Source organism: Lycium barbarum, chromosome 6 (genome assembly GCF_019175385.1).
Source record: "Lycium barbarum isolate Lr01 chromosome 6, ASM1917538v2, whole genome shotgun sequence".
Lineage (NCBI taxonomy): Eukaryota > Viridiplantae > Streptophyta > Magnoliopsida > Solanales > Solanaceae > Lycium > Lycium barbarum.
Window position 1 is genome coordinate 12908310 of NC_083342.1, and position 21077 is coordinate 12929386.

At 34.9% G+C, this 21077-nt stretch overlaps 1 protein-coding gene across 3 annotated transcripts; it reads left to right on the forward strand.

Moving 5' to 3' along the window:
• The first annotated feature begins 6445 nt into the window (after nt 1-6445).
• Nucleotides 6446-20166, forward strand: LOC132600816 (uncharacterized). Of its 3 annotated transcripts, none has more exons than XM_060314216.1 (14): nt 6446-6609; nt 8241-8339; nt 13079-13206; nt 13311-13455; nt 13621-13730; nt 15053-15136; nt 15215-15263; nt 15384-15475; nt 15822-15960; nt 16340-16419; nt 16502-18036; nt 18183-18290; nt 18375-19200; nt 19639-20166. In XM_060314216.1, the coding sequence occupies exons 2-13, from the start codon at nt 8247-8249 to the stop codon at nt 18941-18943; spliced, it is 3132 nt and encodes a 1043-aa protein (XP_060170199.1). In that variant the 5' UTR covers nt 6446-6609; nt 8241-8246; the 3' UTR covers nt 18944-19200; nt 19639-20166. The 3 variants fall into 3 exon arrangements, with proteins under 3 accessions (XP_060170199.1, XP_060170201.1, XP_060170200.1); XM_060314218.1 differs by having other exon boundaries at nt 15828-15960; XM_060314217.1 differs by lacking the exon at nt 6446-6609 and adding an exon at nt 7087-7468.
• The last annotated feature ends 911 nt before the right edge of the window (nt 20167-21077 follow it).

Here is a 21077-nt window from a genome sequence, read left to right on the forward strand (position 1 = left end):
GTGGGTTTAATTTACATTGTAGAGAAATTATAAAAGTAACCAGCTATATTTGGGTTATTTTAAAAAGCCAAACCACCACAAAGTCAAAATAAACTGCCGGGAAAAATATAATTTATGAAACTGCCGGAAAATGAAAAAAAAAATCGCTAGGAAATCATACAATTTTATGGCCCTTGTTGAACCGCTACGCCAATCATCAGGAGATAAATATATAACAGCAGTTTGGTGAAACTGTCCCAAATAAACAGCAGCTAAGACCCCTTTTTTTTTTTTTTTTATGTAGTGAGCTATGTCCATCAATGTCATGTAGCAAGTGTTAAGCAATGACATTAAAGACATTGTTAGTTAGGATTTTTGCCCTCTGTTACATCTTTTTGAACTGACTTGACTGTTGATTTCCCTTTTGCTAGTTGCCATTATGTTCTTGTCTCATATATATGTTAGACTATTACAGCTTCTACCTCTAGTTCAAGATTAGCAATCGCTTTACCATAAGAATCAATACTTGGGTCAGTGGTAGGGTCCAATACTTTCTCAACCTTTCATACTTGCTTTCCTTTCTACTGCCCCTGGTTAGTTTGGTTTTCATTTATCTTACTTTGCATATGATCTGCAGAAGTGCTATATTTGACAACACTTAGGACAATATTGAGTTCATATACCATGTCATATATTCTCCTAGTTAGATCTCAAACTTGGACACTACCTGATAATGTTCTAGTTAAATCCATTTCAGTTAAGATCCCAACATAGGAAATCCTCTGGACATTAGTTGTGCATTTGTCTGCATATATTGGCTTCCCATTTTGCTCAAAGCCTTCTTATTCCAACAAATCAAAGGTCGATTTGAGAGGTTCACTTATAAGGGGATTATTTTTAGCACTTCCTACTTAAAATCAAAATCAGGTGCCAAGGTTTCAAGATAATAAGTCTGGTAAAAAATGTATAAAGGCCTGAGAACAATACTTAATCTCTATCCTCAATATTGTTATATCTAGCCACGAAGTACCCTTCATTATGCAAGAAAATCTGAGGTTTAGACACAAAGTTCCATGGGCTAGTGACAAACTTGTCCACGGTACCAATCAATGGGGTATTGACCACCACATACATTACTATTGCTTGCCTCCACTTTTTAGTATCAGCCTCCACATCACATGGGGGATGTAAGTAATGTTCATCCCTTTTGAGTCATACTTAATAGCATCGAATAAACCAGCCCACACTCTGTCTGCCTCTTGTGTTTGGTCTTCTTTTGAACCTTAACCCCCCACCCTCTGTCATTAGTTTGAATAGCATTAGTAGAAGGTCCGAAGCATGTACCACCTGCTAAGTGATCACTATTCCACTACCAGTTGTGAGCCCTGTTCCATTGCCCTGCTTAGGGTTAGGAACTAAATTCTCAGATTTGGCCTGAGGTGCAACAGTAGAAGGCCTTGGAGCATGCACCACCTGTTGACTAGTGGTTACTAGTTCATTGCTTTTAATGCGAGTATTGTTCCATTGCCTGACTTAGGATTTGGGGCTAGTTGTCCAGATTTGGCATGAGGCGTTGGTTTTCCCGCTAGACCCTTGCTCTGTAATCCTTTCGATTGCCCAGGTGTTAGCCACCCACCTCTAGCCAAGGAAAGTTCCGGCCAGTTAGGGTCATCCTCTAAGTCTAGCTCATCAACTATTGCAGCTTCCTTCCATTTTCCAGCGTTACTCCTCTTGTTACGCGTGCTTGATTCCCTGACCTTAAAGTCAGTGCTCTGGTTCTTAGTAGGATTTTCCGAGGTCTTCCCTGTCCCATACCAGAGATGTGCAAGTTAGAGATGTCAAACGTGCACCGAGAGAAAACCTAATCCAATTTTCAATGCTGTAATATAACATGAAATTACCTGTACTTAAGAAAGAAAATAATTTTTATATTAAATCATCATATTTACCCCACAGAATTATGAAAATTATCATAATTACCCTCTTGATTTTTACTACATGTACAACCACCAAAGCAAAAAATTCACGTGGTTAGTCGCATGGACCATTATTGTCCGTTGATGCATCTGTTTGCGTCATAGACAACTATATCGCTTAAGGGGGCACAAGCGCTTCGTTTTTACTAGTAGTTTAGAAGAGTTTTAAGCGAGTTTATAATCTATATATAATATAAAGTTGGGCATAGACAAGGTGAGATGACTGTGGTCATCATTGGTATTTATCTTTTTTGTCAATTTTTTGACATTTTTCTCTTATATTTCTCTCAAAATATTGCTGAAAACTAGAATCACTCTATTAATAAGTTTATAATTGTCCACATTCATCGCCCAATTAAAAAGGAAGACATTTATCAGTATATGTACTATGCAATTAAGTTTTCACTTTCTAAAACCTTTCATCTACAAGGCCTTCTGATTTTTTGGTACTAAATGAAGGAGAATGAGTCCGCGACTTTTGTAGTACAAAAAATAAAAGTTGAACTAAAATAGCATTAAAAAAAAAAGTAGGTTTCACGCACGAATTTTGTGCGTGAAAGGATCAAATTGTAAAGTTAAAACTTTGGTCCTTTCACGCACAGATGTTGTGCGTGAAAGAGGCTACTTTTTTTTTTCTTTTTTAAGCTATCAACATCACGTTTTTTCCATACTTTGGGCAAAGATTAGTCATGTTTCAAAAACCCGAAATATCAATATTTTATATAGAACTTAATATCTTTTTTTGCATACAATAACGTCGGCTTATTACATCAAGTATATCTAAACGTTTGGATCGTCGTTTTAGGGGTTGTAAAGTGCCCCGAAGTAAGTTTTGTTTATTTGGAAACTTGTCATCTTTAGATCTAAGTGTTATATAAGTGTTATATTTTATAGGATTTTGATCTTAGTGTTTTATTATGTTCTATAAAAAAAGATTTTAAGTTCTATAAAAAAAGATGTTTCGGGGTTTTGAAACATGACTAATCTTTTCCCAAAGTATGAAAAACGTGATTTTGATAGCTTTAAAAAAAAGTAGCCTCTTTCACGCATAGAATCTGTGCTTGAAAGGATAACTTTACAGTTTGGTCCTTTCACGCATAAAATTCGTGCGTAAAACCTACTTTTTTATTTTTTTTTATTTTTTTTAGTGCTATTTTGGTTCAACTTTTGTTTTTGTACTACAAAAGTCGCAGACTCGAAGGAGAATAATAGTAATGTTGGAAACTGTATATATTTATCATAAGATGAAAAAATGTGTAGGTGTATATGACAAAGCAACCAATGTGACATGATGACAGAAGCTATAGGAAGACAACAATAGCTACTAAGGGAATCGGAACCAGCCAAGGCTCGAGGATAAGAGTCCCTAATCTCTTGTATTCTCATTTTCTCACTTTTTCCTCTTTTTAACTATCGCTGATTTGTGTTACATTTTTTTTTGTAGTTTTAATTTTAATTCAAGAGAAATGAAACAATATTTACATATCAAGATTTTTATGTTATAATTTTTTTTAACTTCTCATTATTTTTTTATTCAAGTTCACATAAATTACTTTAAATATATTGTTTCATATTTAACCTACATATTTTTTTCTCTAGAAGAATTGTGTATATAAAATTTTAAAAGAGACATAATTAAAAAGATGTCCAATTAGTATACAATAGTTTTCTTTTATAACAATAATGATATTTATATGTCATATATAAATTTTCTTATATATGACAGTTCGGATATATATATCTGTGAATTTTATAAATCTCTCATTTGATGTTTACACAAGAATGCCTCGAAATCTGACCTGATTTTGAAACATTAACATATCCATATTTGCTTCCACTTATAGAAAAATTCCAAGCTAGCAGATCAAAACATCCTGAATTTTATCTCATGAAATAATTTTAATTATCATGCTTAAGAATAATTTGCATGTCAAACGTTGTTAGGGTATTAATATTGCTAAAACATTTATTAATTTTGTTTTTGTTTTCCAATTCAACTCTCTATAGACCTAAGGCCAGCTAGCATTCATACTGCTTGTTAATCATTTATCAAAATTTTGAATAATACTTTACTCCTTAAAATAAAATTAACTTTGGAAGTACAATTAGGCATTTTGTCAATATGAAATATGTTGTACACTTCGCCATAAATTTCAAAAATATTAGTTAAATTTGACTCAAGTAACAAAGTAGGTTCATTTTTATACTTTTTTTTTTTGGCTAAGCTAGATGGAATGTATATTGATGTGAAACTTATAACTCAAAAGTGAAAACAAAAGAATAACTCAAATTAGTAAAACATTGGTCAAGATACATAATTTTTTTTATTTTTCTTTCTGAAAAAATATATAAATATAAAATATAAAATTTAATGATGAAGTTTTTTATGCCTGCACGAAACGCAAACAACTTTACTAGTTCAAAAAAAATTATAAACTCACTTACTATAAAATTGTGGAGTATCAAAATCACAAACGCATGGATGATGAAGCAGTAGAAGTGGAAACAAATTACTTAATCGCAATCAAACTTATCAGTGGAAAGGATCTGTAAAATCGTCCATTTAAACCTATATTGAAGATTGTAGATATTCATTCAAGGACAATAAAGCCACCGTTAGACATGTCTAGATGGAGGTCACCAGTGTACCAGTTTTCTAGCAAATGAGAGACACAATCATGAAGAGGCTTTAATACTTTGAAATAGTGCACCGGATGACATGAAGTTATTCTCCTAATGGACTTATAGCCTGTTTGGCCAAGCTTCTAAAATTATCTTATTTTAAAAAGTATTTTTTTTTAAAAGTACTTTTCAAAAAAGCACTTTTGGCGAAAAGCAGTTTGTGTTTGGCCAATTAATTAAAAAAATACTTTTGAGCAATCATTAGTGTTTGGCCAAGCTTTAAAAAGTGTTTCTATTTGTATTTTCCTCAAAAATACTTTTCAAAAAAATGCTTTTGGGCAAAAACTGTTTTTTTTAGCTTCTGAAAAACTGCTTCTGTTACTCCTCAGAAGCACTTATTTTCTCTCAAAAGCTTGGCCAAACACCTCACTTTTTTTCAAATAAGCACTTATTGAAAAAATAACTACTTTTGGGGGGAAAATAAGCTTGGCCAAACAGGCTATTAAACCGTATTGCTTATGAATGACCTTAAGTTTTTTATTTAGTTTTCTTTCCACTATACCAAAAAAAAAAAAAAAAAAAAAAAGGAAAACATAATTTTCATCTAATTTCCTATGACTTGTGAAAAATCTATTGTAAACAGATATGTCAAAAGGGCGAGTTCTGGTGAACTTGGGCAAGTTAAAATGAGCTGAGTTAATAAATGAGCAGGTTATTAACCCATCCAAAAGTCACTTGTCAGCCCAATTCTTTACTAAGTTTTTGTTTGTTCTTTTATAAGTTTTTAGTGCCTAATAGAACTATTCTCTTCCTTTATTGTGGCTATATATGATATATCAAATAAAAAAAATGTATTTTTGAGAATATTTTGATAAGATTTCTCACGTTTGTGTCGCATATCAGCCCAACTTTTTATGGGTTGAAATAAGTTGGGCTGAAATGAGCAGAGCTAATAAATGGGCAGGCGGGTGAATGATCAATCCAAACTTAGGGCGGGTTCTGTTTCCGTGGGCTGATTTTGCCACTCCTAATTGCAAATATGAAAAACAAACCAAACTCCCTTTTGGCCATGAAAGTTTTTCATTTTTTTCCGGAAAACGTTTTCACTTTATTTGGAAATCAACGTTTGACCACGGAGTTGTATTTGGAATTTCGAATTTCAAATACAAAATTTCACTTTTTTGGAATTTTGGAGTTGGAGTTGGAGTTGTGTTTGGCCATAATTTTTGAAATTGTAGTTTTTGGTGAAATGTAGATGTAAAAAAGTGATTTTTTTTTAAAAACAAGTTTTTGGCCAAACGCTGACAAGTGAAAAAGTGAAAAAAAATCCGGAATAAAGTGAATAATTCTTATGGCCAAACGCCTTCTAAAAAACTTGTATTCACTTTCAATACATTCAAACAACTAAATATTATTTGCAAAAACTATAGCCAAACACAACTGCATCTTCAACTCCAACTCCAAAATACCAGATAAAGTAAAAAATATTTGGTTTTCATGGCCAAACGCCTACTAAATATTATTGATTTTTTTAAAAAAAAGTAAAACTAAACCAAACCAAACCAAAACAACTATCAATTTATTTAATCAATCTGGCTTGAATTTTCAATTTAAATCGGTATTTAACCAAACCATAAAAACCCCCAAATGTTATCTATGACTTGTGAAATACTTATTGCAAACAACTCAAATATAAGAAACATTTACTCCTTATTTTAGTTTAGTACGAAGTTTCCACTACACCCCACTAGATCTCCGTGAATTAGACTTACCATAAATAACTCACAACCGTCCGATCATATCCTCCCCTATCCACATGTCAATCATCCATTAAAAACTAGTTATTATCTTCAATCATCTCAAAAAAAGCAACCCTTTCACTATTTTTCTCTCTCTCACAAACAAAAAAATAAAAATAAAAGCAGCTCTGTGTGTGTGTGTGTGTGGTTATCTCTTTTTCTCTCTCATTTGTGGTATATCGTTTAATTTGTGTTTCCGATTTTGCCCTTCTTTGTTGATCCAAGTCATCACTGTAAGTAACAACATCAAAACCCTAATTTTATTTACTTTTTTGTTGTCAGATCCCTAATTTATTTTATAGTCGATTTGTGTTAGTGATTTTGCTTTTGGGGTTTTGGATTTTAATTGTGGGTTGGTGAAGTCAGTTTTTTTTTTTTTTTTTTTTAAATTTGGAAAAAAAGGGGATTTTTTTTTGATTAGTTCTTTGTGTATTGATTTGTGTTTGTGGGGTTTTTGATTTTAATTATGGGTTATTGGAAAGTCGATATCTTTTTTTATTTTTTTTTATTTAGAGGATAAAAGGGGAATTTTTTGATTAGTTCTTTGTGTTGGTGTTTTTCTCTTGATTTGTGTTTTGGGGTTTTTGATTTTCATTATGGGTTGTTGTAAAGTTGGTCTCTTTTTTTTTTTTTTTTTTTGATTTTGTAAAAAAAAGGGGATTTTATTTTTTATTTTTGATTAGTTCCTTGATTTGTATTTGTGATTTTGTTTGTGGGGTTTTTGATTGTAATTCTGGGTTGGTGAAGTCATTTTCTTTTTTTAATTTTAAAATTTTGAAAATAAAAGAAGAGAATTTTTTATTGATTTATGCTAGTGTTTTTGTTGATTTGTGTTTGTGATTTTGTTATTGGAGTTCTGGATTTTTGAGTTTAATTCTGGGTTGGTGAAGTCGTTTTTTTTATTAGTTCAGTGTGTTTTGATGTGGTGCCTTGCATTGGATTTTGAGTTTAATTCTGGGTTGGTGAAGTCGATTTTTTTTATTTTTTTTGAGGAAAAAGGGGAACTTTTGATTAGTTGTTTGTATGTTGATTTGGTGTTTTGCATTGGATCGATGCGTTTGATTAATCAGAAGAACGAAGGAAATTAAAAAGGTTGATTCTTTTGTGTGGATATAAGAGTTTGACTTTGTTGGTAGTTGTTTTAGTTTTGACTTGGATATGAATATAGTCTTTGTATGGTTGTTAGGTGATTTTTTCTAACTAGATTAGGGTATTACTTTTAACTCTTGTGTAGAGATGATTACAGATTACGAGTGAATGGATTGTGTAATTGAAATCCTTCGTTTTCGAATTAATATATTGCATTTTACTTTGTTAGTAGTTGTTTTACTTTTGACTTGGATATGTACATAATCTTTGTATGGTTCTTTATGGATTGGGTAGAGTTGTTGGATGTGAGGTGATTTTTTTAAACTGAATTAGGGGATTACCTTTAACGTAGAGATGATTACAGATTATGAGTGAATGGATTCTGTGATTGGAATGCTTCTGTTTTGAATTAACGACGCGTTTGGCCATAACAATTATTCACTGTTTCCGGAATAATTTTTTAATAATTTTTCACTTTATTTGAAATTAGTGTTTGGCCATGAAAATTCCAAATCCGACTTGAAGTTGTATCTCAAATTTGGAAAAACAGCTTATAATCTGTTTTCACTTTTTTCCAATTCACTTTTCACTTTTGAAGTTGTATTTAAGTACATTCAAACATGAACATTATTTCAAGTACTTTTTGCAAAAAGTTTTACCAAACACAGCTCCATCTTCAACTTCAACTCCATAAATTCCAAAGAAAGTAAAAAATATTTGGAATCTATGGCCAAATCGCCTATTAAATATATTGCGTTTTACTTTGTTGGTGAAGGCAACCATGAGTGACCAAGGAGAAAAGACCTGTCCTCTCTGTGCTGAAGAGATGGATTTGACAGATCAGCAGTTGAAGCCTTGCAAGTGTGGCTATCAGGTTTGTAAATCTTCAAGTTTCCTTTTTGATTTTGACTAGAACAATATCCTTTTGATTTTGACTATGTTCCAAGCAAGCAATTTGAAGCCATGTTGTTTTTGTGGAACCTGGTATTATATTGTTGTGTGTTGTATTGTATCTTACTGTATTATTTCGATGAATACAGCGTTTGGATAGATTGTATTGTACTGTATTATTTTGATGAATACAATGTTTGGATAGATTGTATCGTTTCCCGTCGTTACATAATGTCACACATCGGCGATTTAAATGATAAACCCACAAAAAAAGGTTGGCGACAGGGTGGAGCTACTATAAAAAGGCCGGGAAAAGGATAAAATATGATTATTAGATACTTAATAAGTAAAGCTAGAATGAGAAAAAAGAATAAGGTAACGACGCGATCACACCAAATCGGTCGTTACGTAATGGTGGATTTAACGATGCGATACAATAAAATCTATGTAACAATCAGAACAAACATTGTGTCTAAACTAACACAATACAATACAATAGGTAACAAACATCCAAACAAGCTGTAGGAGACTAGTCATTGTTATTCACATATTTTTGAAAAAAATTCATTGTTTTTTTGATGAAGGTAAAAAATTCATTGTTATTCACATGTTCTCCCTATTAAGACATGCTTATTAGGGGTGGAGTGGAGCTTCTTTTCTGGTGTTTTGGTGATAGCTCTCTATTCTTAGACATCTAGGTTTGTCTTGAAAGTGATGGGAGTGCGGAAATGTCTTGAGACTTTAAGTGCATATATATGAGGGCATTGATGAAACTGCATCATTAAGAAAATAATTAAATATATCTGTCTAAGTCAAGAAAAAAACTGTAAACACAAAGCACAATTATATGGAAAAAAGAATAAAAAAAGAACTACAATATCAGCGTGTATTTTTGGTTAGTGCAGCTCCCTTTACGAAAGAGCCCATGGCGGTAGGTGCGCACCTTAGTGCTTGCACTGAAGTGCCAGCTAAGCAGGGTGAAATAACCTGTTTTGCATGTAGCTTCAGACCGTAAGCACATGTCAAGCTGACAACACTGTCTGTAATTTTCAAAAGAATTTGTGAAATTGTCTTAATGGTTTTTGGAGCTCAACCTTAACATGTTACTTCTAAAAAGGCTCTTTTACGCAATCCTGCCGTTCTTTCACACACATAAGAGTTCTCTTTTATAAGTATGTGCTTCCAGGCGACAGTCACAATCATATGCCTTATATGCTTAGAGGTAGTTTAATGAGAATTGTATAAATCAACCTTGGGAGCTGCTTTTTTTGTTGGGGGGGGGGGGGGGGGGGGGTGGTGACTGATTAATTTAGCAATAGGATGCCATATGGCAGGTCAGATATTTCACCTCTAGAGTAGTTCTGCGTGTGAGTTTCTTATTCATAATGACTCTTTTAGGTTTGTAATCCATGTGCTTTAGGTGGAACTGCTGTGCATATCCACTCCAGAAAGGTTGAGAGAGGGGGATACATATATATATATTTGAAACTGGTAATGTTGGCGCGGGGGGGGGGGGGGGGATGTATAAGTTTCCATTTCCACCTATTCTCCACAATTTAGTTGGAAGGTGTAGGTATTTGTTCATGCATGTGGCAGCAGAAGCACACAATTGGTGCTGGATAGAGTGCATGCTTGTCCTTATTTGAACTCTATTATGCACTAAATTTTTGAATACCTACTTAGATGGTCCTATTGGATTTGGGGTTTTAAAATAAAATTTACTATGTAGGAACATCCAATATTTAAGTTTTCATTTCCTTCTATCTTGGGAGCCAAAACGATAAGAACGCCTACGACCCTCCTACCAAGTTGGCATGGTTTAATGTTTCCTTTACATGGTTAGTTTTGGATTAACTACAGAAAAGAAACTTGTCTATGTAAAAATTAAAACAAGTTAGAATGTGTGAGAATGTTAGGTTAGTTCTCAGGCAGCTCAAGTGAGTATGGGTCATTTGTATAGTCTCTAAGACTACTGAGATAAACTTGTAGCTATTTTGCCCTATGGTGTATGTAGGCACCAGCCGTGTAACTGACATTTGGGATATCCCTTTTAAAGGACAAGCTGGGAAGAAGTTTCTTCTCTATGTTAATGCTTCTGAGAGCTATAAGCTTTGTTTTGTCCATGCATATGATATATTGTGATCTGGTACTGTTTGCTTTAACAATTGTACTTTCTTCGGCGATGCAGAACTTTTTGTTTTTGGTGCAAAGAGTTATACGCTGAAGCTGTGTCTTGACTGATTCATATATGTTCTTTGTGGTATCAGCTTATAGTTAAACTATAGGAGTATAGGGCGACTCAATTTTTTTTGATGAAGTATATACGGCAACTCAATTACTGCCTAATAGAGTAAGATATTCTTGTATAGATGACACATTCTAAGGGTATTTCATGCATGGATAACAACTAAATGCTTATTGCTGTAAAAGAAAATTACAATCTATGAAATATACAATAGGGAATCTTTCAGGAATCAAAATTTTTGTGCCATTCTGGAGTATGATATGTCTATTTGAGTTTATATTAAACATTATTTATACCCGTCGTGTTTAGCTCTGGAGATTCTCAAGTATGTACTATTGGTGCGGGATATTACCTATTCAACTTATTTTTTTTTGATTAGCCACGGGTGTCCGAGTCTCTTTGAGCCCCGACTAATCCCGTGGGTGCACAGGCCCTCGGCAAGGAGTTTCCCGCAAGTGCACCACGGTTAATTCAGGGTTTCCCCAGTCCGATGGCCCTCAGAAATTGTTTGCACCCAGTGGGTTTCGAACTTGAGACCTTGAAAGGGAACACCCCAAGGCTCAAGTCAATTGCCACCAGGCCAACCCCTGAGGGTTTTACCTATTCAACTTATAGTTGCTGGTATCACTGTAATGATGCAATCTGATGTTTTTCCTAAATAACAATGCTTAAACAAACTAGACTACCTTAAAGTTGTCGATGCATAGGTCCTGAATTCCTCATCACTAGCCCGTTCCCCCTCCCATTAAGATTTGGGATTCTTTGGGCTAATTATGTATCAATAGTTAACTTTTAATGTCAAATCACTCTTCAAAGAACCACTCTTGCTAGGTTGGGATGATACTTTCTAGCACTGAGTTACTACGTAATATTTAATTTCCTTTTCTACACATCTGTTTTCCTATATTTATACAGTTCATGTTTCTTTTCTAGTTTATGTTTCAGACCTAAGTTATCTCTAACAGGTTAAGCTTTTCAATGATACAATTCACACAATTTAACATGTTATAGAGCAGAAGAGATTCTTGGTTCAATTGCTCTAAGTCTTGTTGACAACCACCATCAACAAAAAAACGAAACTGTTCACGAAATTCAACATTTTCTTTGCACTTCTCTTGCTCTATGAAATACTAGTTTTGGGCGCGTGCTTGGCGTGTGTGCCCAGTAACAATGAGTACACAATTTTAAAGAATCACATAAATATTACTCTCTCCGTTTCAATTTATGTTTTTACTTTCCTTTTTAGTCTTTTTAAAAAAGAATGCCACTTTTTATATTTAGTAACTCTTTGTATCCAACATCTTACATGGCATATGCAAGACCACAAGATTCAAATGGCATTTTAATATATTACGCACATCTTCAGTTTAAGACCACAAGATTGAAAAGTTGTTTACTTTCTTAGACTCTGTGCCAGAGTGCCCAGTCAAACTAGTCCAGTCAAACTAAGACACAAATTGAAAGGGAGGGAGTATCAAACAATGCATATGAGTTATAAATAGAAACTAAAGCAGAAAAGTGTAATTTCCTGAAAGTTATGAGTATTGATCTTATTAGCTAGCTCAATAAAGGAGGAAATCTTGCCCCACAGAAGTTCTCAAATGCCTTATTGTGATTTTTGGCTTTGCGTCCAGTTACCGAAGTTGATGCTTTTTAAAAAAAATAATAAAAAAATAAACAAATGTACTTGATATAATGATAAGGTTTTAATAATAATAATCTCTTCATCTCCTCTTAAATTAGAGTATTTGAGTTTGATGTGCAATTGTTGTAAGTGTTCTGTAAGTATTTCTAGAATTTGATGTTCAGTTAAAGAGTATAATGATGGTGGATAATGTGTGAATTTATATCTAATAGTATTTACTAGAATATGTATCTACATTTTTCTACATAATGTTACAGAAGTGTCTGATTGAAGGGTAAAAAGGTCTTCCAGTTTTACATGAGTATTTAGGTCTATCAACTTTTTACTGTGTATCTCCCTGCTTCTAAAAAAAGTGAGATAGAACATGAGTATGGACCTTTGTAATTGCTGGTCATTCAATGCAAGTATAAGATTGTAACAACAATCTCTCATTTTTTTCTTAATGACAAGATTGTAACAACAGTCTCCTCATTTGCTCACAATGTTAAATTACCCGAACTTAGTGCTTGTAAAGATTATATTTTAAGAGCATAAAAATGATAGGAAATTGAAGAGACTTAGTACCATTATCATGATACATGTTAGTATTTGTTAGATAGATTATTCATCAACTTCCTTGAATTCTTCATGTTTTGAGAAAAATGAAGAGAAGTTCAGTTAATACACTGCGTTTTGTAGGAATAACATAGTTTTGAAGGGTATAAATGTCGTTTAATGTTACAGGGTTAATATTGTCTGTGAACATTGTTGTTTAGAGCTTCCCACTTTTATATTAGTATATATATAGAACATAGAATTGATTTATGTTGACTTTTGGCACCCATTACTGTAGATATGCGTATGGTGTTGGCATCACATAATGGAAATGGCTGAGAAGGATGAGACAGAAGGGCGGTGTCCTGCATGCCGCAGTCCATATAATAAGGAAAAGATTGTTGGCACAGCAGCAAATTGTGAAAAGTAATATGTGAATTTATATTTTTGTTCTCAAGGACAAACTCCATTATCAGATTTGTATGTCCTATATTTTCTGCGTTCTTCATGGTTTTTGTTCATTCCAACAGGATGGTGAGCTCGGACAAAAAAATGACATCTCGAAAGGGTAAAAGTAAAACAGCTGAATCTAGAAAGCAACTTAGCAGTGTGCGTGTCGTTCAAAGGAATCTTGTCTACATTGTGGGGTTGCCTCTCAGCTTAGCTGACGAAGATGTATGTATACATTACTTTAGTTTTGGAATCTTTAACACCTCTTTTAAAGATATCCTTTCTCCCAGTTCATTTTAACTTTTTACTTAGGGATGTCCTAGATGCTCGACACTTTTCTATTAATAATGTAATTCTAACAAACTAACGCAAATTTACCCCAAAAAACAGCTTCTGCAGCGGAAAGAATATTTTGCTCAGTATGGGAAGGTTCTGAAGGTGTCTATGTCTCGAACATCTGCTGGTGCCATTCAACAGTTTGCAAATAGTACATGCAGTGTGTAAGTATACATACTTTTGTCTGAAATTTTCCAATATTGGCTACAAGTAAAATATTTCAAGAAATTAAATATAACTTAAAATAACATGGTGAAAATTGGTTATTTGATTATGCTTCTTGATTATTCGTAACGGTTTTCAAAATGCTTCATATATAAAGCAGTAATATTAAGATGCTCTTAACGTGCAAAGGCTTCTTAGCCTCACAAACAAGCATCAATGGATGGAGATCTGTTTGTATTCCAAAATCTGGCTCTCAGTTCTAGAAAAGCCTTTTCTATGTCATATAGTTATGAAGATGCTCTTAAATGCTGTCCAAAAGAATTTTGCAAGGCTCATTTCACAAAAATAACTAAGCATCTATGCCGAGTTTTATGTTCTTCTACCCAAAAAAATGGAAGTGCAGAGTTGTCTGTGTTTCAAACCTAGTTCTTAGTCCTAGCTCATGTTTGTTGATATACACTTCTTTTCTGCTTTATAGCAAGTATTTTAATGGTACAGTCAAGACTGGATACTGAAGAGTGTACTTTTTCTTTCCTAATGTATCGATGGGATAATAAGAAGATTATTTTGATTACCTTTTAAAAAACGGAAAAGGCTCAAATATGCCATCGAACTATCGGAAATGGCTCATTTATGTCATTCATCAATAGTTTGGCTCATTTATGCCATCGAACTATAGGAAGTGCCTCATTTATGCCACTCATCAATAGTTTGGCTCATTTATGCCATCTCTTGTTACCAAAATGACTCATTCGTGCCATTTTTCATTAATGCCGGTTTTATAATACCAAATATGACACGTGGCCTCCAATTAGAGGTCTACGTCGTTTAATTAAATCAGCCCAATTTTAAATCCCAAATTAATAAAAAATCCGACCCATACACCCTACCCACACACAAGCATAGTTTAGTTGGAGGTCATGTGTCATATCTGGTGTTGTAAAACCAGCGTTAATGAAAAATGGCATGTGAGTCATTTGGTAACGGGCGATGGCATAAATGAGCCAAACTATTGGTGACTGACATAAATGAGCCATTTCCATTGGTTCGATGGCATAAATGAGCCAAACTATTGACAAGTGACATAAGTGAGCCATTTCCGATAGTTCGATTGCATATTTGAGCCTTTTCCGTTTAAAAAAAAAAAAGTTATTGTGAATGAGCCTTTGGTTTACCCAAATGCTCACTTGGTCAAATCCTCTTGTTTCTTGGTCCCTTGCCAGGCTGCTGCCTTAGGCAGTTCCAAGTTAGCAAAGAATAAAATTTAGACCAGCCCCCCAACTTACTTAGCTGTCATTTTAAAAATTTCTGTTGGGTACAGATATATTACCTATTCAAAGGAAGAGGAAGCAGTCCGTTGTATTCAGTCTGTACATGGATTTCTTTTGGACGGTCAACCTCTAAGGTGTGTGCTACATCTTGTTATTGATTTGCAGTGCTTGCTGTTATTTTTCAGTAATCATTTTTACTTTCTTGCTGGCAGAGCGTGCTTTGGAACCACAAAATACTGTCATGCTTGGTTGAGGAGTGTGGTATGATTTTTCAATTACTTTAGAATTTCGATCAGAACATTGATTAGAGGTCATTTTTTGAGTCTTTCTGGAACCACATAGATTTAATGTCTCTAAAGGAAGAGTTACCTTTTGGTCCAGCCCTGCACCAATCCTGATTGTTTATACTTGCACGAGATTGGGTCGCAAGAGGATAGCTTTACTAAAGATGAAGTAATATCGGCTTACACAAGGTACTGGGATTTATTTAGTGTGTGGTTTTATAATTATTGTGATAGTTAACAGTATTGTTTGTGAAACCTGTCTCTTTAAAGTGTTTTAGAATTTTCATCTATCAAGTCCATAAAGTTCAGTAGTATGTGAAACTGATAAGAGCGACCATTTTTTTTCCACCTACTTTGTCCCAACTTGTTTCTAATCTAACAATTGGTGGCTAGTAGTCAACACTATCTGTAAAAATCAATGTGACGATATATTTAGAAAATTATTGATAAATAGGTGCATCATGCTGCGTGCTATCTGTTCGTTGTAAATGGACTTTCATTGGATAAACAATTAACTTGCATAGTTATTTTAAAGGAGTAGAGTTCAACAAATTACTGGTGCCGTTAATAGTATGCAACGGAGATCAGGGAGTGCTTTACCACCACCAGCAGACGATTACTGCAATAACAGCTCTGCTTCTGCAGGGAAACCTAGTAGTAGAACTGCTGCAAATGTAAGATTTTCTCTTAGCATTTGATTCTTTCATCTTTTCTTTCCATATCTTTTTCATTTCCCCCCTTCCCTTTTTCCTACCATTTTGGGAAGGAGGAAATGATAACTCTCTATTATTGGAGGTTGGAACGGGGAAGTAATCTCAAACTAATATTGGAGGTTGGAACGGGGAAGTAATCTCAAGAGAGAAATAAAGTTTTGTTCTTATGATCTACGTTTTGACATTTCCTCCTCCTTCGTCATATTACATTATCGAGCTTTTAGGTATAAAATTGCTGAAGTCTTAATTTTTTTTATTCTGACCGGAAATGATGTCGGAAGTGTGCCTGTCTTTCCATATTGAATGTCTGAAATTTATAATCTTGTCATATGCCTTGTAGAATTCACCAACCAATGCCAGAGGCTCTCCACCAAATAGCAGCTCTGGTAGATCAGCTTCTCTTCCTGCTGGTGCTTTATGGTATGCAATTAGAAGACCCACTGTTCTCATTTAGACATGGTTAATAAAATTTCATAATGCAATTTATATTCATTTTTTATAGGGGAACACGTGCATTAAATAACCAACTGCCACCAGTCAGTGCACCAAGTTCTAATGGACTGCTGCCAGCCAGTGCACCAAGTTCCAATGGACTGCCGCCTGCCAGTGCACCAAGTTCTAGTGGACCTCTTAAACAGAAGGCTGAAACATGCAGCACACTAACATGCTCCACAGCTGTTGCTAATAATAGTCAGGTTTTGTCATTGGCTGCTGAAGCAGGAAAGAAAGTTATTCATAGTAAAGAAAGTGGCACTAGTCAAGAGAAAGCTATTCATAGTAAAGAAAGTGGCACTAGTCAAGAGAAAGGTAAAATAAACATGTTAGAGCCTGTTAGGCAGCCTGTGGGAGCAGATGATGCAACCTATAGAACTGAGAAACCCGCTATCACCGTACACCCTGCTTCCTCATTTATGAACAGTCAGTTGCATATCACTCCGTCTTTGAAGGACAAAGATATACATAGGATCACACCATCCAGTGCTACAAATACCTTTGATCTTCCTTTGAGTTCTAATGGACCTACTTTACCAAAAGATCCCTGTGGTGGCAGAGACATTGAGGAGGATGCATCCTCAGTTTTTTCATTAGCTAGCATTGATAGACAGCAAAGGTCGCATGCCAGCTATGAGAAATCAAGGGAGCCGTCGCCTTCTCAGACGAATGGGAAATCTTTGATTGTGGATGATGTTTGTATCTCAAGACAAACGTCTGATTTGAGACTGGAAAGACAGACTCAAGGAATACAAGACACAACTCCTGAAATGGAGGATGATTTGCTATCTTTCAATGCACAGAGACATAGGGATCCTGAAGTAATTTTAGAGAAAAGCTACTCATCAAGTCCTTCCATCTCTTTACACTCTTCAGGGCAGCTCAAAGGTTATACTCCGCAGTTTGCCAATGGTGTTGAACCTATTAGAGCCAACATGCAAACTTTTGACCACAGAGCTGATTCAGTATTACTGCCTTCTAGTATTGGAGAACTTCCTAATGGATACCCGGAAAATGTATTCAGTTCTGCGGGTAATTTGGGAAGCACTGTTGACACTTATTATTCGTCTAATGAAAGTAGGAGGATGCACATGGATAGGTTTGAAGGGGAAACTGCTACTGCGGACCATAGTACTACTGCAGATAGGGGAGAGAACAATATAATATCTAATATTTTGTCTATGGATTTTGACCCATGGAATGAGTCAGTAGCCTCTCAGAACTTGGTTAAGTTGTTGGGAGAAACTGATAACCAACAAGGGTCTCTTAGAGTATCAAACTCAAGAAAATTACAGAGCAACAATCAATCAAGGTTCTCTTTTGCAAGGGAGGAGGAACCCATGAATCCACCAGCTGATTCTCGGCCATCTTTAAGTTACATAGAGAGAAGTTATAGTCATCGCCCTCTCGATCAAGATTTTCCAAATAGCAGAAGCTATCAGCTTGATGGTTTTGGTAGTCACAATGGTTTCTCTCTATTTAATAATCAGGAATCCAATGGTTTTGCCCACAATTATTCTCAACACTCTTCTAACAAGCTATCAGGTTAGTGCATCACTTGTCCTTTTTAATTCTATCCCCCTTATCTGTGCGCACCTTTTATTGTTTCAGATTTAGTCTGAGGGCAATTGTCCAAAAGGAACAAAAGGTTTTAAGTGCCTGATTTACTGATTTTTTGGTGAATTGTCCAGGGTCGAGATCACAGATGGCTGCACCTCCAGGGTTTTCAGCACCAAACAGGGCCCCACCCCCAGGCTTTACTTATGAGAAAATGGAACAGAATTTTGGTCCTCTGTCCGGTAAGTAATTTTATACTGTTGGTTTGGTTTCTCTACTTTGTTGGACATAATCTTGGATGTATATCTCAATCAGTTATTTTGCAGGTACTCACATTCTTGATACCTCCTTATTACGCAATGAATATCAGTCTCCATCAATTGGGAATGTCAACAACGGAGACATTGAGTTTATGGATCCTGCAATTTTGGCAGTTGGTAAAGGCAGGGTTCAAAATGGCTTTAATGTCTCAAGTCTAGACATGTCTCCAAGTTTTCCTCCACAGCCAAGTGCTTTTGAAAATGAGGCTAGACTTCAATTACTCATGCAAAGATCTCTCTCTCTGCATCAGAACCAGAGATTTCCTGATAATGGGGATAACTTTTCTCCATTCAATGATGCTTATGGAGTTTCTTCGAGGGTTGTGGAGCAAACTCTGGCCAACAATCTTTCCCCATTTTCACAACTCAATCTTCCCCAGAACAGGAACTCTGTGATGTCCAATGGCCAGTGGGATGGCTGGAATGGTGTTGTCCCAAGCGGAAATGACTTGGGCATGGCTGAACTTCTCCGAAATGAAAGGCTCGGCTATAACAAGTTCTATAATGGATATGAGGAATCAAAGTTCCGCATGCCCAATTCAGGCGAACTGTATAACAGAACATTCGGGATATAAATGTGCTTCCGTGATTTGTTCGGCTTGTTGAGTAGTTGTGGGAGAAACAATGAAATAGAAAAATCATGTGTGACTAGCAGACGTGCTTGAGATGATCAAAGTTACAATGATGCTCAAATGGTGGTAATAATTCAAGGGTAGCTGTGAGGAGATATGATGCATTTCTAGAAGGAAGCTTGATACATGACTGTCTGAAAACTGCTTTCTGTTTGGTGAAGGATTAAATCCTCGAAAACAGGATGTCCAGAAACCAACAGGTTAGTGTTTCACAATCCACTTCTCACTAGTATAATTATCTGGAGGTTTTCATTTCTATCATAGTACAGGTAAACTAACGAAACAAAAGGGTTCTTCTTTATCACAAAGGAGACAAACGTGGATAAAACAATCAATTAATGGAGTATTTGATTATGGAGAATCCTTTCACAAGTTTTACTACTAATAATAATTGCGCTGATATAAGCTTGAGAAAGGTGCAAGTGATTTGCTTTTGAGTTATAAGATACACGTGGAATTATTGTCTAAAAAATTGATTCAAGTGTGGGACAGACATAGTTCCTCGTCTTTCCCCCTGCCCTTCTACTAAGTTGAGAGGTCCGGAAACTATTGTGTTCAAAGTTTTGTGAGTGATGTGAGTTTGATTGCATCTTTTCTTTTGCATTAATGCCACTTTTGTTTTATGATGACAATTCCAGGTGAAAGCTGAGTTCTTCGGGGCTCCACAGTTTAGACAGGAAACTTGCGTGATTGAGTTGGCAGGTGATGGGGCAGTGGAGAATCAGTTTGTCACACACTACTTGGGAGGCATTGAGACACAAAGCTCAGTTTTCTTGAGAAAATGCTGGAGTCTTGCTTGCAGTAATGCAAATAGTAAAAGTTGCAAATAAAAAATATATATCTGTTTATACCGAACTCTCTCATAATTATTTTGGAAATAATCAAATTGATGCTCTAACTACGAACATAAGACGCGATTAGTTGTGCTGTCGAGTTGATATCTTGTTGCTTGACAAAAAGCGCGATGAAACTAAGGTGTGTGAGTGTGCTTCTAATTATCTTCATTATGTGAAACAGTTGCAAGGTATGCCTATGTTGCTTAAGAAAAGGTTAGTCGAGAAGTATATCATGTTTTATCTGACCTGTGTGTTTAGTGTTGCCCATTTGTATTCTCAGATACCAAAGAGTTGAGCATAAATCACAATAAATTATTTAGCATTTGTTTCCATGGCTTCTTCTTTAGCACATAAATGAGACATTTTCATAAACCCCAGGGTCTGCGTTATAATGATAAACTCAAATGAAAGATCACAAACGGTTAAGACAGGTAACTAAAATTGTACTTATTTTAATAAGTTAAATTCTTAGTTTGAGTTGGTTACACTTTAACATGGCACTAGAGCGTATAGAATGAATCAGTTTACTCGGTTTATGGTGGAGACAATTAAGTAATCGCATTTTATTTTGTAAGACATAAGTAAACAAACTATTATAAAGATGACATCAATTCATCATATTTTGTAAGACATAAACGTGAAGAAAATATTTCCTTCGTACCGCAACGCACCCTAAGAGGTAAAAAAAGTCTTGATGTTATTCAAATGATATCAATTCAACAAACTATAAAGATGACGTTTCACCACTACGCCACTCGCCGTTATTGCATTATCAACTGCCACCACATCATCCTCAACCACAACAATGGGCCTATCACTTGAGTCTGTCGTTACTATTACTAGCCACTATTTATAATCATCAGCAACAACCATCAATTACTATCGACAATCACTATCATCAACTATCATTATATATCACCAACCACCGTGATTAGTCATCACTATCATCATCAACCATAATTGTCAACTGTTATCACCGGCTGCCACCATCAACTACCACTTTAACCACTACTATTCGTCACCATCACTAATAGCTACTACGTATTCATAATCACCACAGTTAACCGTTGTCACCACCATTTTATTTTCTTAAAAAACATTTTATTGATATGCTATTAAATTAATTAGTATTTTTATATCAATTTTTCATTTATTAATTTTCAATATAAAGATAATGTTATACATTCACATATTGAAAAAATAAATAATTCTAATTATTTAGTATTAAGATCTCAATACAC

Coding starts and splice junctions, on each gene's coding strand:
- LOC132600816 (XM_060314216.1), top strand. CDS start 8,247: ATGAGTGACCAAGGAGAAAAGACCTGTCCTCTCTGTGCTGAAGAGATG. Junction 13,731..15,052: donor GCAAATAGTACATGCAGTGT/GTAAGTATACAT, acceptor TGTTGGGTACAG/ATATATTACCTATTCAAAGG. Junction 15,264..15,383: donor ATGCTTGGTTGAGGAGTGTG/GTATGATTTTTC, acceptor CTTTTGGTCCAG/CCCTGCACCAATCCTGATTG.